The following is an 18,121-nucleotide window of genomic DNA, read 5'->3' as shown; positions in this document are numbered from 1 at the left end:
CGTGCACTGACATCGCATAGTACAAGGGCGTCTAGCATTTCGCCTCCATCGAAATGCGACCGACGCGACTGGGATCGAACCCGCGACCTTCGGGTCAGCAGCCGAGCACCGTAATCAATATACCACCGTGGGGGACGGTCTAATGTGAAGGTGGTAAAAAGGAAAAAAAAAAAGAAAAAAAAATGCTGCAAGAATGGCCGAACAATTAGTGTACGGCAAAGTGCGGCGTTGTGCTCTTTATCACCCGCAGGCAAATATGGACGCGATACTCGAGACAATTCATGTTTACGTATCCAAGCTTTTAAAGGTACGTGGCTAGAAATGGTGTCCATGGATGCTCATCGCAACAGAAGGACGCGTACGGGTATATATCCTCGGATGAATCCCATACTTTCTCTGCCTTCATCATGTTTCATCTCTATTCACGGTAGCTGAACGACCGCGGTGGCGGAGTTCACCAAGTTGTAACTGTTGACCTTCCCATCCCGCTTGCTCTCTCGCCTCTTCGCCCATCTCACCAACACCCTCTAGACGCGTTGAAGGCATTGCTCTCACCCTCAGTTCGCTCCTCCTCCTCGTCCTCCTCCTCCACATGTGCATGTGGGCGTTTCCGTTAACTCTATCATGCCCTGAGCGGCGCCGCACGCAAGGTTCTCGCCGCTTTTCTCGGAAAAGGTTCACGGAAGGCACTTACACGCTGGGAAAAGCTTGCCGTGAGAAACTCGGCATCCGCTTTATTTATCGCTTCTTATTCGCTCTAACCTTGCCGCTTTCTGCAGGTCGATCGACAGGCATGCAGCTATAGCTGCAGGCGCCGAGCGAGCGCGGTCGCATTCGAGAACACTCCCAGATAAAGAAAGGCCTGTCAGTCAACTCGCGCCACTCAATCGACCCATCAATCAACGAGCTCGATTGCAGGGTATGCGTGGCGTGCATCGTGAGGCTTCGCGCTTTTACACAGGCGCGCCTGCGATGATTCGCCAATTCGCATGGCCTCCTCACAAACAAGGTACAACAACAACGGTAACATCGATATCCAGAGTTCGACGGAAACCCGTCCGATCGGGAAAATTCATGGCGGGAAATAAGCGCCGACAAATCGTTGAAATAATAAAAAAAGGGACGTTTCGGCCCCACTGAGGGGGCTTTGTCCACAATGAATCACGAGAATAAGCATCGTAGACTAGGGTCCCGTCTGTAGCACGAAGCCACAAGGAAATCCGCACGAATTTCTCAGGAAGAAAGCTTCTTGTTGCCGAAAAATTTGTCCTGGTCCGGGGAACGAACCCGGGACCAACGGCTTTCCGGGACGGTCGCTCTACCAACTGAGCTAACCAGGAAGCTGGAAATCGGCAGCGCGAGGGCGAATGAATCGACAACTCGAAGCATATGGACACGGTATATATCCGAACCCTTCCGGTCACCTTGTGGGATTCCGCAGAACTCATCTGAACGGCCCCCATAGGTGGACCGAAACGTCCTTTTTTTTGTATTACTTCAACGACTGGTCGGCGCTTGGTATTTCCCGCCAACGGTAACAACCTGGGAAACAAGTTTTAGCAGCACCGGTTTACGGTACGGTTTAAGTATAGTAATACCGTACCGTCGTGGTTGGCACGCCGTTTTTCTAGTCTGCAAGACCTATATTAACCACTTTGATCATCTCATCGCGTTATACCGTGCACAGTGAGCTACTTGCGCGGCTAAAACGTTTAGAAAAGCTGCGCGCCGACCATCGCGGTACGGTAGTACGATACGTATACCGCACAGCAAACAGGCACTGCTAAAACACTTAACACTTCAACGAAAACGTATACCGCAGTGAACGCGTACAGAAAGCCGACAAGTTCACCAATAAGTGGCAGGTATGGCAGGTCCGGTTTGGAAGGATTGCGGTACACAACTCTGCAAAAGTGGCGAAGTGATCTTTATCGTCATTTCGAGTGTTTATACGCGTCGCGGTGCTTCGAAGAATGACTTTTGCTCTCGCGATGTCTCTGTCATCCGCTCTCAGTGTATTGCACGTGGAAATGGCTGTCGCCTACCTACCTAACTCCCCCCCCCCCTCCCTTTCTCCAACGCTTCTCATCCCCGAAAACATATCTAGAGATGCTGTAGTCAGATCTCAGCGTCAGATATCGCTCGGCTACACACGCTGTCGAGTGCTTCGTATTGCGAAAGGAACCATGTACGACATCCACTCGCAACACCTTCCACGATTTGGTGTAGGTACACAGATAAGACCTGAAACGAAAGAAAGATGGCTGGCTTTCCCGTAATGGAAAGTAGATGCAAACCATGAAATGGATACCGGCAAAGCAGATTGGTTGGAGATGCTACCATAGCCACAATCTTAAAATGGAGATAATGCATGTTCGCAAGAGCACACCACACCAGGGGCGTAGCCAGACATATTTTCGAGGGGGAGGGAGCTCAACCATTCTTTATGTACGTTTGTGCGTTCATTTTTTATGTGTGCGCGTATATATAAACAGGGAAAAATAGAAAATTTTCGGGGGAACTGAACCCCTCCCCCCTGACTACGTCAATGCAACATACCATATGTGCACCGGTCCATATGGACGTCATTATTTCCCGTCACTGTATGAGATAAATCTTGGGCTTTGCCTTGCGTATGCGGCCACGACAAGACGCAGGCCTGAGCGTCCGCAGGCCGGACGCTGGTGCGCCGCAGAGAGCAGCCATATACAGCAACTCTATAGCGCCGCGTGCGCCTCAAGCAGCGTGGAGACGTCTGTTTAAGAGGTGGCAAAACCAATGCAATCGACTGAGAAAAAGAAAAAGAAGGATGAAGCAAGGCTTCAGTGAAGGGCAAGGAAGGTGAAGAGGTTTTCGCCTTGATGTCTCTTAGGAAGGACCTCAGGACCCCGGCATTTTTTTTTTTTTTTTTGCCAGATTCAGCAAGAAGAGCAAACAAATTTTACGCGAGTTGTTTCTCACGCGCTCGTTCACATTCGCAATGTGGTTTTGCACTGCCTCCAAGATCGGAGTCATTGCAGGCTTTCTGCACCTCGGCTGGTTTTTCACTGCCTCCGTGATCGGCCCACCTTTGACCGAGCGACGTCATTATGACGTCATCACGGGATGCTCATTTTTGCATCACTCGTGCTGACGCCGCCGACGGCAAACTTTCGCGTTTGATGAGGCATCTAATGCTTTCTCCTTATTACAACGCTGCACGAATTTAACGACGCAGGACGACACCGAGACCCGGTCAGGCCTGTTTCAATCGTCGACGCGCATGGCGCCGCTCGGAGAGTCGTCTCCCACAGCTTTTAGCGGCCGTATATAACTACGTGTTCGCATTATGTAGCGCCCGATGGTATCAAGTCGCTCCTCTTCAAGCGCCAGCAGGATATATCAGCATTTCCACGAACTGTGTACGGAAAGATTAAAATAGGAATCGGAATGCAGGTATACTACTGGAGTGGACACGGCGCTGCGGTAAAGAGTTTAGGCTGGTGTCAAGAGCTTCGGTGCGAAGCCGATAACAGCGCCGCGAACCCGAAAACATTTACATAACCCCCAATCGCAGACACGCACTCAATAAAGCTATATATATACGCACGTAAGTCACCCTTATCAAGCCTTAAGGCACTGCCGAACTCAGTCCGCGGTTTCATCTTGCAATTCGATTCGTTTGCGTCGTCTCGATTCCAGTTTCTCGAATCTGTATATAATTTTGTTTGCTTATCACATTCTGCACTTTCACCTAACCTCAAGCTCGAGCCTGATCTCTTTACTAACCCTAACTAGAGAGCGAAAAAAAAAAAAACTGTTTTAAGTAGATGGCTCCTATATATATGCATCTCACGTGTACATTTTGCTCCTTATCGAGATCAGCTGTCTGTTTTTACACCCTTCCGGCTCGCTGATTTAATCACTGTCCTGCAATCCTGATTTCCTTTTTTACTATGGCGCATACTAACTATACCTGAAAAGATGTTCATTAAAATGTACAGTGGATAGCATCTTTTTTTACCTAGTGTATGAAAGTTAGTTTTTACCATGTATGTACCCGCCTATTTGATAATGTAACACGCCATTACATAACATTATCTGACATAGGGACCCCTTCCAAGAAACTTAGGTGGTCATAAAAAAGAAAAAAATATCATGGCCATGTTTGATACAGCAATTCACATGGCCATGTTTAGGAATAACGACTCGAACTCACGACTTACAGAGGGAGCAACACGTGTTGAGAAAGTGGGCAGAAAGGATATCAACGCATTATCAGACATTTCTTTGAATTTCCGCATCTTCTTTCGGCGCAACGATAAGCGGTGCGCGGTGTTCGCAAAACCTGCGCCTAGCCATGACGTCACTGCGTGTTGCCTAGCAACCGCCCTGCCCAGCTGCATCCTCCGCCTTGTCGAGCCATGGTGTCGCACCGCCATTCCTAGCTACCGCGCGCAGGCCTGCTCCGCCTGTTCCATGTGCCAAGCAGCTCCTAGCATAGCAAAGGGATTGGACAGAAAAGCGAGGGCGAGGACTCATGTGAGAGTGAGGAGGAGGATTGATGGATGAATGGAAAGTCCTTTATTGAAAAAGAGGGAGGCGCATGGCCTCTGTGGTGATAAGCGGGACTTTCGAACTATACTATAATATTTCACTGTGTCGTAGCCTTTGCACTTATTCAAGTCACAATCACTTGTACTGAGGTGGTGTGTGGTCAGTACTGTGGTGTGTCGGACCCCCTAAACCACTCTGGTCGGGCCGCTCTGACTTCCATATTGCGCGAATACTAACTGCGTGTCCGGGTCCGTAAGCAGCGCTTCCCGATAATTTGTGTACTGTAAAGCCTGTATGGCCATTCGCCCTTTATCATAATGCGCATTACGCAGGTTACCCCACCAGTCCTCTTTTCCAGCAAGTGTCCGCTTTCGCGCTCTCAAGAAGTATTCATCAATAAAGTCTACGCAAATTCTGCATACACACCGTATTCCTTAGCTAAATGGCGACAACTGGACATTGCGACAGTGACGCGCAATCACTGCGGGCTGCGCAGAGACCTTCACCACTTACTGTGGCAGTGTTCCGCATTTGATAAAGGAGGAGGAAAGATGGTAAATCATAGCATAGCCTTGTATGGTATAGCAAGGGCTTGGGAAAGGGAAGTGAGGGCGAGGAGGAGGGAACGGGCATCCACTCCGCTGTTTCCTCAGTCATCGCACCACAAGTGCGTAGCTGCCCCAATTTCTTTTGTTGTCAATTAATGATGATGACGAGGATGTGTCGACCGCAGTCGGAGCTGTCCAAGCTGCTGGCCGACCTTCTGGCCCTGAACCCTGACACGGCCGACTGTCCGGCGCCTCGAGTTCCCGTGCCTCGCACCCGGTGCCGTGCTCACCCGTGTTCGAGCGACGACGACTGCCGCTGGAACAGCCACCGGTGCTGCTTCAACGGATGCGTGTTCACCTGTCTGCCGAAGCTGGCGCCGCCACCAGGTGGGGGGGGGGGGGGGGGGGGGCACATGGCCCGTACTTGAATACTTAATTCCGTGTGCCTTAGGTGTTTATTATAGACACGTGCTTGACCCACGCACACGCCTCCGGAATCTGTACATACAGTTAAACCTCAATATAACGAAATTCCCGATGTAACGCAGTATTTCACTTATCAGAACATGTACACAAACACCATGTATAATGAACCTCAATACAGCGAAGCGCTTTTATCCATGCTTTCACAATAATGAAATTTCAGTGCTGCCAAAGAGGAAGACCGAGCCGATAAAATGAAACTGCTATTGTCAGTGGTCATATGGCTGAGCTGCATGCAGATTTCGCGAACGCTTATCTTATATCACCCCACCGTGTTGGACCTGCGCTTCCTTCGAGACGAAGCTTTATGACAAAGCTTCGAGATGGAAATCCAAACAAAGCAGAAGTTTAGGAGATATATAGATGCTTGTGCTTGGTGAGATGAACAAACCTTGAACAGGGGGCGTCGCTCGAAGCAACGGTTCGAGAAGTGATCTGTTGCTGCCTCGAAGACAAGACCACTTGTCGAAACATTGGCTCCATGCGACATCCCCTGTCATGGACGTCCGGAGGGGGGTGCAAGGGGGGCGGCTGCACCCTCCCTCCCTGGAATTTCAGATATCTTTCTACGCGCAGTAGCAAAAAGCTACACAGCTTGATAAGCACACCCAGGTCTCGCAGATCTGTGTGAAATGGCCTTCAGGATTGCCAGCCAACATTGCACGTTACACACTATTGACTAATCTGGCTACCTGTGCCCCACTCGCTTCCCACTCCCCCATGTGGATGCACCCCCTGGAAAATGTTCTGCGGACGCCCTTGCCCCCTGTTCAAGGATTTTTCGAGGCTTCGCGAGTGTCGCTTGATGCTCCCTTCTAAATATCTCTCCTTCCTCCATGGCATAGCACGAGGCGCGGCGCGGTCGGGGCAGATCTGTCGCGGTAGCAAAATATGAGCCCGCTATTTCGAGGAGGGGGTTGTCTTGGATCACGTAGTCGACGAGGCGGTACGTGCCATCTCTGAGGGCCATTTGCCACCTTCCCGACATCCACCGGTGCTCGTGGTAGTACAGTAGCAGCACGGGTGCGCAACATGCGCGGTCGCGGTTGCGCACATGTGGTCCGTCGCGGTGACTCGCACGTTCCCGCACGCCCTGCAATCCATGCTTGCTGGAGGCGCGCGCGACGGTCGGCCGTGCGCAATTAAGTGCGGCGACGCGCGCAATTAGCGACACATACGCCGGTACGAGGTTACCCTATGGTGGTGTGGTAGGTAGGCGTGGATGGAGGGGGGGGGGGAGAGAAAGATAAATAGACTGAGATGGGAAGAAGGGGGGGGGGGGGGGCGTGTCATCGTCCGGAGGTCTCCGCACCCATCTCTTGGAGGGAGCGGCAGCGGCGGCGTCTATCCACCACACTATATAGTTCGTTCCTTCTTTTTATGTACTTGTATTATTTTTAGTTGTTTCCTGAAGACATAACCCCGGATAGGATGTGGGGAAGGGAGGAGGGGGGGGGTGGAGGTTAGTGGGCTCAATGGTGTTATCAGCAGCGTGGCAGCTGGGCGACCCGCGGTTATGGCTGGGAAACTCTTTTTCTCTCGGAAGAGCGCGACTGCTTCTGGATGAAACGGCGCATGCGCACACGCGTACTGGCAGTCACTAGAAGACAAGATGTTGAGGAAAGGAGCGAGAGGGGGACGAGAAAAAAAAAAAACGTTCTGTTCCGGCGGCGTCACGACTCCTTTTCCGTAAAATACTTGAAAGAGCCAAGAGAAGAACCAGATCGGCAATCGAACGTCACCCCTTGCGACATTTCCCATGAGACTGATTGCTGCACGCTTGAAAAACGCTTGGAGAGCAGTTTGCATATCAGAAGGCTGGAGCACTTTATCGTTTTTTATATGCTTGCAGCAGTTTAAAAAAAAGTGGGGTTAGCGTTAAAAGCTGACGCTATACAGTTCCTTCATGGGCGCCTGTGGCCCCCTGAGGGACCTCTTTCACTTTAGCTGCAATTACTGATGACGTCACAAAACGACGTTACGCCACTGATGACGTCACGAATGTCGGCGACGTGCGAGGTCATTGTGACGTCACAACATTACATAGGTCATGTGGTTTTTGTATAACCTTTTTCGCCAAACTATAGTGAACTTCTATTTGCCAACAGCCAAACGAAACGTGCGGAACAAACATACGCATGCACGTCTCAGCTTGTGCAAATGTAAGCTATCACGTTGCGACGGGCGTGAATGGAAAAAAAGCGGGGGAGGGGGGGGTCGCCAGACAGTGGTGCTCCCCCTAATGCAGGACCCTGCAAACGCCCATGGTCATGAGACTGTAGGCTTCGCGAATGAGCGCAATTTAAGACGCAATATATTTAATTCGAATAGCTAGCTGTCACGCCTTCTTAATCGGAAAGGCACTTAATGCGCAGTATATTGGCCACTCGATCGCTGCTCCCATACGTATAATGGCCCTAGCTGGCCATTTCCGTACTCCTTTTGTTTTGATATGTAGTTACTGGTCAGAGATAATTATGAGCTCGCGGAGCAAGAAAGAAAAAAAGAACAAGAGAAGCAGCCAGTAAAGTTTATTTCGGGTGCGACCGCGTTCGGGGGAGCACACTTTGAGCAATGATTATATCTAAGTAATCGAACATCTATAAGAATGTATCACCTTTTTTTTGTTTCTTTATCCTTTCAGTTATTGACTGGGCAAAAGAAGCTCGCCCGAGCAACACAAGCAAGGCGCCAAAGCACTTCACGGGTAAGCTGTTCGCACTTGTTATCGCTTTCTGCGGAGCTTTTATGCTGTGATATTCAGCAGCTCACCATCTGTCTTTCGTCTATGTCTTTTTCTTTTTGCTTGTTGCTATCAGGAAAATTCAGGAGCACTTGCCCTATCGGGAAAATGGGGTCAAGCGAAGCTTGGCGCGTGCGTGGCTACCCTGCTACTATTCATTCATTCATTCATTCATTCATTCATTCATTCTTTCTTTCTGTCGCATTGCGCAATGCTCCCTCCTAACTGTTTCTTTCCTCCATGCCGGGAATTGGACCTTCATCCACGTGCTCAGCAGTGCAACACTTCTGCTGCTAGAGGCGATGACGGCGGAAATGCGTTCATATCCAGGCAACAATGAGAATTGGCGACGTAATATGACAAGCCACCTCGATAAAAGACCAGATTGCCGCATCATAAACATCTGTTCGCCGCCAAGCCCACGATCGAGCGAGCATCAATTATTGGAAAAAGCCGCATATAAATACGCATGTTACTGGTGCACCTTCGGGTGCCGCATTTCCGTGCGCTCACCGCCGGCGCCGTTTTTTTTTTTTTTCGCGTACGACGCCGCCACCGAAATGAGCGAGTCGTAAAAGCTTCGCTTAAAAAGCAGACGACAGCCCAGACTTCGGTTCTCGTAAGCGTAATTTCTAGACGACAGCGCCTAATGTGTAGTCTGCTTGTTGCGAGCGCACACCAGCTGGCGCGTTCGGTGACTTTCGCCTACAAAGAGCTGAACGGAACTGTTCAAAAGGACACTAATGAGAAAAACAATTTTTCTCGTATTAGTAAATTGCTCTTTCACAATTCCAAAATCACCACGCTACAGCGAGAAGACGCTTGGTAAGCGAGAAAACGCGCAAATAGAAAGTGCAGGCGGCGACGCCACTTTGAATTTCCCGCGCCAGACGCCATGACGTCATAGATTTTGACGGCGTCTACTAGGTCCTACGTAGTTCCTAATCAGTAAAAATGAAGTACATTGTCCTCTGAGAGAGCAACAGACTTAACATACCAAGTTTGCGGTAATTTTGTTGAGCCAATGTCGCCAAAATACGAAAAATACGCTTTGAAATCCGTTACGCCACCTGCGGATATTTCGGCGCGAAATTTAAAAACGAAACTATGACCTTGATTTTTCTGGTCTATTAATAAACCCTTGGCGGTGAAATTAACGACATTAGAGTTGTCAGAGTACAATTTATCAATTTAAGCCGATTCACTGTTTCACTTTAGTGTCACTGAGGAGAGCTAAAAGGTGGCTTAGTTAGTGTTGACTCATTTTCAAAAGTGCGCTTAGTTAAAGGGACACTAAAGAGCAAAACGATTTTTCTCGCATTAGTAAAGTAGTCTTACACGATACCAAAAACACCACGCTTTCTGCGCGAAGACGCTTAATAAGCGAGAAAACGCGCAAAAAGAAAATACAGGTGGCGACGCCATCTTGGAATTCCCGAACCATTTGACGTGACGTCACATATTTTTGACGGCGCCTGCTTGGGCCTACGTAGTTCCTAATCGGTTAAATCGAAGTACATTGTCCTCTGAGGGGGCCAGAGACTTGACATAACGAGTTTGTGGAAATTTCGTCGAGCCAGTCGCGCCAAAATACGTTAAATGCTCTTTGAAGTCTTTTACGTCACGAATTACAAAGTTCGGCGCGAAATTTAAAAATGAAACTTTGAACTTTGTTTTCTCCTCTAATAGTAAACCTATGGTGGTGAAATAAGCTACACAAGAGTTCTCCGAGTACACTTTATCAATCTAAACCAATTCATTGTTTCTCTTTAGTGTCCCTTTAACACAGAATCAGGCCGAACAAAATACAGGACATAAGGCAACGAGCGCAAACGATGAACTTTAGTGTCCCTTTAAACAGCTGTGCAAGGCTCAACCGAGTGTAACGTGGTGCGTGTTTCACGTGTGCAGGTATTGTATGCAGCACGGCGCCAGTGTACGCGCCCGCAGCGCCGCTGCAGTGCCCCGAGGGCATGGTGTGCGTCACCAAGGACGTCGGAGACCCGCTCACCGGACAGCCCAGCATGGGCGAGTGCATCGTCGACCCGCACGCGATGACCAGTGAGTTGCGTGTACTGCACGGGGTCACTTCAAGGACAGCGAGCGAAAGCGAGTAGTAAAAAAGATTAATGGTGACGCTTAACGACTCAAAGCGACAGCCGAGGCCTTGAAAGACACCGTACGTAGTGCGGCTATGGGTTAGAACTATAATCGTCTAAGGCTACTAGGCCACCGCCGGTGGGACCTTCCAGTACAGCCCTCCGTTACGTCAACGCCAAGGAAGGACTCACCGATGAATACTGTTTTATTGGCCAGTCTTTCATCGGCGTCGACACAACACAGAGCTGTACGGGAACCTGTACAGATGTACAGTGTGGTATCTGCCTGTGGTATTCTGCAAAATCTACAAGCTAGCTAAGCCAGTACAGACGAAAGCCTAATGCCTTAAAACTATGCCCTCCTCCTCCCCCTCCCCAAGAAGAAAAAAAATTCTGTTGTTAATGTAGCGCTAATGCCGTCCTTGTGTAGGCCCTCGTGTAGTTCTAAATCCCGCGTTAAATCCTGCACTAATGTTGTTCTTGTGTAGGACTTGGTGTAGTCTAGTTCCAAATCCTGAGCTTAATGCAGCTCCACTACCGTGAAACCTAAGGAAGTGCGTTGAGCACAGCGAACCCAGCGCTTGCCACCGCCTTTCTGGCCTAGGCGGTGGCGCCCTCTCTTGCGCGGCGCGGGTATCAACCGGATTTTTTCAGAAGCGTTTTCGCGATTTTAGGTAAATTATTGCGATTAATTCTAGGTTATTTCTGTAGTTTATACTATTTTAGACCTCGTTAGTTTATTCTGCACTGGTATGAGCACTGTTAGCCTTATTTAAGGTCTGCATTGACCACTGCGTTATGGCCACCATAACTGCGTGACCATGTGACATGAGACGATGAATGGACGACAAGCAGGACCCCTGAAGTGCTACGCACATGAAAAAAAGAAGCACCATTGATGAGCATATCATGTGTTGCCTATGACTGCTGTGCTCATGTCTCACCCTTATGTAGCACATTGAGGTCTTTTAGGTAGAATGTTAAGAATAGTACTTATAATAAAACTTGGCAAATTAGAACATCCAGGTCTCTCAGTGCAAACTTTTACAAAACTAACAGCCAACTTTATGTGCCACAAGAGTGGCATTTGCGTTTTAATGTAATAAGAATAATAATTATTTATTGCCATCTACTGGTGGTGATTTACATTACAATGCAACACACCGGTTTGCATTCGGCACACCTGTCTCCAGCAATGACTACAACTAGTGACCTTCTGGTTGGTATTTGAGTGTCATAGTTAGAGCCACAATGCATGTACAGCACGTCAGACTATGGGCTCCAATTACTGCGCTCTGTGGACGTCCCGTGGTTTACTAACCATAATGAAGACTTGGTGGGAAGAACACAGTGCATGCCAGTGCAGCTTCACATGTTCTTCAAGCTTTTGGTGAACATCAATTTCATTAGTTCTTTTGCACAAGATCTAAGTAGGAAACATGACATGGAGGACTAAAGATAGACTAAAAAGTGCTATTATATATTAGGCTACACTGCCAAATTAGTGCTTCCAAAACTGTCTTTAGTTATGAGACACCAAAGGATTAATTGCTGGAAGAGAGAAACAAGGCCAATGTTTTGTTTCTCGAATGTGCTGCCCAAAATACAGCGATGGCACGTCAGCGTGTTGTCGGGGGTGTCGATATGTGCACCACTCATAGCACAAAAAATAACAGTGAAAATTATCCAGGTCATATGATCAATATAACTTATCGATAACCAACTAAAGAGGCCAGAGCAGATACTGGCAGCATCAAGGATGTTACGTAGAGCTGGTGAGGAAAGTTTAAGCCTCCAGCCCTTCGTGTTTGCCTGGCTAACTAAGCTTCTTCTCATGGCACAAGGGAGCATTTTGCTAATGTAGAAGTATAAATTCCATGACACAGCTTAACTTTTGTTTGTGGTGTCCCTCTGAGCATGGTCATGATCCTTACTAACTAGCTCAACTATCTGTTGTTCTAATCATCGTCCCTGATCTGTTGCTTGCAGCGCTGCCTTCTGGTGATGGCAGCCAATCGCAGCTGGAGAGCTTGGGCAGTGAAACAGGTGAGCTCTTTGACCATTGTCAAGCTCTGGCATTTGATACGTTGTCGAACAAGTTCATTGCCCAAAGTATATAGGCGACTTTTTTTCGAATAGGCAGCACACAAAAGGGAAAACGAATACATACACAAAAAAGACGCAAACACAAGCGCTGTACTGCCAGTGGTGATTTTTCTTTTGTTTTTTGTTGTGCCTTTATTTGCACGGTTTCCTCGGGTTTTTTCGGTCCTCATCGTATCCACTGCTGTCAGAGAGCATGTGCGTGTTCACATACATAAGCCGGGTCTTTCGACAATAAATCACCAGTTGCAGTACAGCGCTTGTGTTTGTGTCTTTTTTGTGTATGTGTTCGCTTTCCCTTTTGTGCGCTGCCTATTCGAAAATCATGGCTCACCAACTAGCCCATCAGTACACTTTAAGCAAGTTCATATATAGGCTTAATGCCTGTGAAAACTTTCCTTGTAGTGACATAGTATTTTAAGAAGTGACTACCAGCAGAGCAGTGGCTGTTGATAATTGATGACACCATGATGCCTACTTATGATGACGCCGTTCATACCGCTCATAATTACAACTTGCTGACGCAATGGCCACTGCCAGCTACACAGTGTGATTGATGGTGCATAAGACTGACTAGGACATGAGGGGTTATAAATGATTAGGCTTACTTAACGTGACTATAGCTCAACTGCAATGGATTCTCTTGCTTTGTGAAAGTGAATACATATTGTCTACAGTCAAGTACAACTTTATCAGGCAGCAGCATTTCCTCCTCAAAAGTGGATGAATATGAGCCTCTACCAAAGAGTGCACACTCGAGACTCACGTCATGAGCCGAGCGGCTGGTGACTCCAATGGTCAGTATACAAGCGGAACTATTTCTTTAGCCGTGGAGGCAATCAATGGTCACGCTTCGGTCATCTGGGTGGGGCCTCCCCTGCCTTTTTAAGTTATATCTGACTATAGAGGGCGATGATGCCATAGCAGAGGTTTGCGTGTTAACTTAAGGGGAGATGTGGGTCTTAAAAAATGGTTTTTTAAAAGTTGGGTGAATGGCATGAAATTTAATACACTTATTCAGCTTTTTCTGCAGATTCAAAATCTCTAAGTAGATTTTTAATAGCTGCATTAGAACAAAAGATATGCAATTTCTAACACATATTTAAGCATATTTCTTACGGGGATTTTTGGCAACTTTGCTTTGTCAAACACAAAAACAAAGTATGTGGCAAGATTGCCAGCAAGCTCGTCTAGCTGGTGATGCTATTTATTTTCTTATAATGTTGTTCACCAAATTATAATTCTCGATTATCAGAAATAGTATGCAGCAAAAAAATTTCACTCACATTTACGTCTATTTATTTTGCATTCAAAGTTTGTTGAAGACAATCGGATTAGCATCACCGGCTAAACCAGCCCTCTGGCAGCTTTGCCACATACTTTGTTTCTGTGTTTGACAAAGCAAAGTTGCCAAAAATTCCCATAAGAAATATGCTTTTAGAGATTGCACATCTTTTGTACTAATGCAGCTACCACAAATCTAATTAGAGATTTGGAATCTGCAGAAAAAATGGGATAAGTTTGTTAAATTTTGTTCAGTTCACTCATTTAATAAAAGAAATAAAAAAAAGACCCGCGTCTCCCCTTAAACAACCTTGAGTTTGGCATATGGCTACTCTTGTTTTCAATTCAATTCAATTGAATCTCTTGCTTCCTTAGAAAGAAGCTTCTGCAAAAATTCGTTGACTATGAGCTGTTATAGAGAGTGTGACTGCGCTGACAACCCCTTTACGAGACAAGTGATAAAAATAATGACAGTTATTGCACATAGAAATGTGTATGGGTGCTCCCTAGGACCTTCAGTTCAGATTGAATGAACCGAAAGACTGAATTGATCAAAGTCAACTTAATGAAAGCCTTGCATGCGAGTATGCTAACAAAGATCAAGCCACTTGGCTTCCCGTCATCAGGTTCTTTCATGTATGCTCCACAAAACTCTCTCACAACTGTTGCAGTTGCACATAAAAGCTGTCACATAAAAGCATACAGTGATAGAAGACATAATGAAAAAAAGTGTGCGAAAATGGCACTGAAAAGAAGAGACAGTCAAATGCATTTACAACAAAGTGCTTGGGAGTTCCAATATATGTTGCTATAAAAGTCACTTCATTTAGATGGCCGCAAAACATGATGCTTGCAATATAGCAGGGACATAGAGAATATTCTGTTATGTAGGTAATTTTGTTGTAAAAGGCGTTAGTCTGTATATGCAGTGCTCTGCGGCGTCTTCCTCATCATGTTTCAGTGCTGTCTTTTCCATGATTACAAGTTGGCAACAAGCTTGTGTTTGTATAAGACCAGTTTCTTGCCCCTGAAATTCTTTTCTTCACACTGCGCAGAATTTGAGACCACATGAAGTACATTCCAGGGTCTGCTTACATGCAATTTTTGTTTCTGTTTTCACGCAGTATTTCTCCCTGGTGGGTGCATCCTAACCAAGGAGCAATACAAGAGCATGGAGGAGTTCAAGCAGAAGCCATACATCACTGGATGGTAAGGCAGTGCTACTCAAGCCGGCCCATGAATATGTCAGAGACATTGTGTTTATTTTCTTAAAGTTTGTGTCACGCACCACAAACACACCAGGGGTGCAATACAAAGCACCTGCACAATAGCAGCCTGCTGCTTGCGTGACAATCTCATTATGTCAAGGGTCTTTTCAGTTTCCTACACTCGCAGTACACATTCAGTGAGCTTGGTGGAATTTTTAGCTTTCTGTAAGTAACCATGGAATCTTATTCTTCGTGACAATGCATGTGACCTCCTTATCTTGTAAAACCTCCTTTTGAAATTCACTTGTTAAATATGATAAAACAAAGTTGTGAATGACTTGCATGTACTGGTCAGTTTCTGCTTGGTTCGCATAGAATATATAATTACATAATTTATGTTTTTTGTATACTGGAATTGTTTAAAATAAACATATTGCAAGTGGACACGTGAGGTCCTGAGACAAGCAACTGAGCCAGTAAAGAACCTCTTACGTAAGCATCCTCTATGTTAGCCAAATGCAAGGAAGCTGTAAATAGCTCACATCAAATGAAACAACAGTGATAAAATAGCTCATGTGCTAACCTCCCATGTAGCATATTGACTGCACTACCACAAAGTTAACTAGTACTACTTGCCTTAAACCATAGAACGTCAAAGTGCTAGGGCTGTCTAAAACTGTGCCTAGAATTAGCAACATTCTTCTAAAATCTACATTGTTTATGTTATTTATTTGGGTACCGTAAGCATTATCGGACATTACATAGGATGGGGACAAACAACATGTCCATTAGTCAGAATTAGTGCAACGTATAACACAGTTAACAAATTTTAAAACACGATTGCTGAAAAAAATGTGACAGCTCACTGCGGATAAGCTGTGCAAAGTGTAGGATATATGAGCTGCTCAAGAGGTGCTTGAATAAAGACTTAAAAGTACACGTAAAAAGACTTGTGAACCTGGCCTTAATTTCTTGCTTTCTTGTTTCCGTAGCTTAATATACAAAACAGACAACTCAAAGTCAGGAGATAGTGGTATCTCAGCACAGAGTGCACACTGTGAGAGAGCATAGCCCAGATTGCTTACCGGTGTTTCCTATATTGTGTTTCTAGTACTTGCAAGCAAGGCTCCGTGGAATGCAAGATCTCAACAGAAAAGAGCTTTGATCGCAGTAAGTATGCCTTATGTTGCAGCGTATTACAAGAGAAGGCACAAGACAAAACAATTAAGCTTTTTTTTAAAGGGACGTTAAAGATTATACGCAGATTGGACAAGCATGATTTTTTAATGGGTTAGTATCAGCGCGGTTTTGGGCTTGGCCCATTGAAAAAAAAATGCCAGAATGAATAATGTGTGGTGATGTCAGCTCGACATTTCGGCACGAGCGATTCACGATGCTGCAAAATTTGATAACCTCTCCTGGAGAGGTTACCGAACAAGAGACAACTTGCCACTGGCAGGGACTGAACCTGAAACTGCAGGTTCGGTCCCTGCCGGTGGCAAGTTGTCCTGTCGTCCACTTTACTTTCTTCACATCTATATCACAATTACTACAATACACTTGAAGCAGTGCAATTAACGTCCCTTATACCTTCCTTGGCTTCATTATCTGCTGGTTTTCATTACTGCTAGCGTAAGTCATCTATACCATACTTAAGCAAAGAACCTTGAATCAAGGGAACTAGGGGGTGATAAAAAGTTACCCTCCTACAAAGCCGTGCTTTTTCTCAACCTCATTGCTGAGCAGTCGGGCGCCAGTTCCACTCTCCGCAATCTTCTGCCAAGCGCCGTAGATTACGGAGGCCATGCTCCATGTTTCTCTGGTTGGTCTCTACACCACCGGGTGCCACTACAAAATTGGCCACTTGTGCTTTCTTCTGTGGTACAGGCACAAAGAAGCCAATCAGATGAGCTGTTTGAGTAATGTCCCAAGACAGGGGCAGCCGAACACTCGGCACGGTGACACACTGTACTCTGTAGAGATCTCCAAGATTAAAAATTTACAATAAATTATGCACTTTATGCAGAGCGCTTAAATTGGCCCGTTATTGATACAAAGGACTTGCGTTACCAGCTCAATAGATTTGCGAAAAATCGTCAAAACCATATCAGGGTCCTTTTAGACCACTGTACTTTGCAATGTCACTTTAGAAGACATGGTCACATCAACTGATCTTCTCTACCAAGAAAATTCATGCCAGTAGAGGGTTAAATATGAAATATTTTATTTGTCAGCATAGAATGTGACTGCAGTGCTGCCACGTTTTTGTAACAGTCTACTCAGGCGGCTTATTCTAACAGTCTTACCATCACCAGCATTTGTAATGAGTGAGTGAGTGTTCTAGCTTTGTTCTTTCCAGCAGTTTCAGTATTTGCCTCAGTCGACAGTATAATTTATTTAACGCACTGTTTATGCTTTATCTAGGTAGAGCCACAATTCTGCACACCAGGCACAGAACTATGTGCACTATACAACGTACTGAAAGACACATACGCATATTGCGAAGAAGTAAAATAGGTTACCTGGAATGTTCCTTGTCCCTTTGTATAAATCATCACTGAAGATGGCAGGCATGTAAAAACATATTGCATATGTGTTGCCCAGCCCATTGCAGAGACATACAGCGATAATTACAAAGTTCGTGTGAAACGTTTCATCCATGGTCTCAGAAAACAAGAATCACAAGCAAGATACCTTTGCTGGCTTTCAGTGTAATCACCATTAGCTACAACACACTTCTGACATCAGGTGTAAAGCTCTTGGAGAGTTGAGCAAACACCTCTTGTGGAATCGCACAAAGCATTATGGTGTGGTCACGTCTTGTTGGATATCCGCGACGTCATCATGACACCTTCCTTTCTATCTCTAACGCATTTAAACCATTCAAACACACACTTTTTACTCACTGCTTTGGAGCACAAGAAGTGATTTCGCAAGAAGCATTTGCTGACAGTTTCCAACAGCTTTACATCCTATGTCAGCAGTGCGTTGTAGCTAACGATGATTACATTGAAGGCCAGCAAAGGTATTTTGTTGGTGACTCTTGTTTCCTTTTTCACCCGCTGTGGTGGTCTAGTGGTTATGATGCTCGAGTGCTGACTCACAGGTTGCGGGATC

General features: G+C 46.3%; 1 protein-coding gene across 1 annotated transcript in view; it reads left to right on the top strand.

Moving 5' to 3' along the window:
* Nucleotides 1–18,121, top strand: part of LOC119389905 (uncharacterized) — a 66,740-nt gene that overhangs the window by 48,046 nt on the left and 573 nt on the right. Inside the window, exons 2-7 of the mRNA XM_037657325.2 lie at nucleotides 5,270–5,471; nucleotides 8,212–8,274; nucleotides 10,222–10,371; nucleotides 12,399–12,455; nucleotides 14,921–15,005; nucleotides 16,116–16,174. Of these exons, the coding sequence (XP_037513253.1) occupies nucleotides 5,270–5,471; nucleotides 8,212–8,274; nucleotides 10,222–10,371; nucleotides 12,399–12,455; nucleotides 14,921–15,005; nucleotides 16,116–16,174 (616 nt within the window). The remainder of the gene's footprint in view (nucleotides 1–5,269; nucleotides 5,472–8,211; nucleotides 8,275–10,221; nucleotides 10,372–12,398; nucleotides 12,456–14,920; nucleotides 15,006–16,115; nucleotides 16,175–18,121) is intronic.

The sequence above is a fragment of the Rhipicephalus sanguineus genome, chromosome 4 (assembly GCF_013339695.2).
Source record: "Rhipicephalus sanguineus isolate Rsan-2018 chromosome 4, BIME_Rsan_1.4, whole genome shotgun sequence".
Classification (NCBI taxonomy): domain Eukaryota; kingdom Metazoa; phylum Arthropoda; class Arachnida; order Ixodida; family Ixodidae; genus Rhipicephalus; species Rhipicephalus sanguineus.
This window is presented reverse-complemented; position numbering and strand designations above follow the sequence as displayed.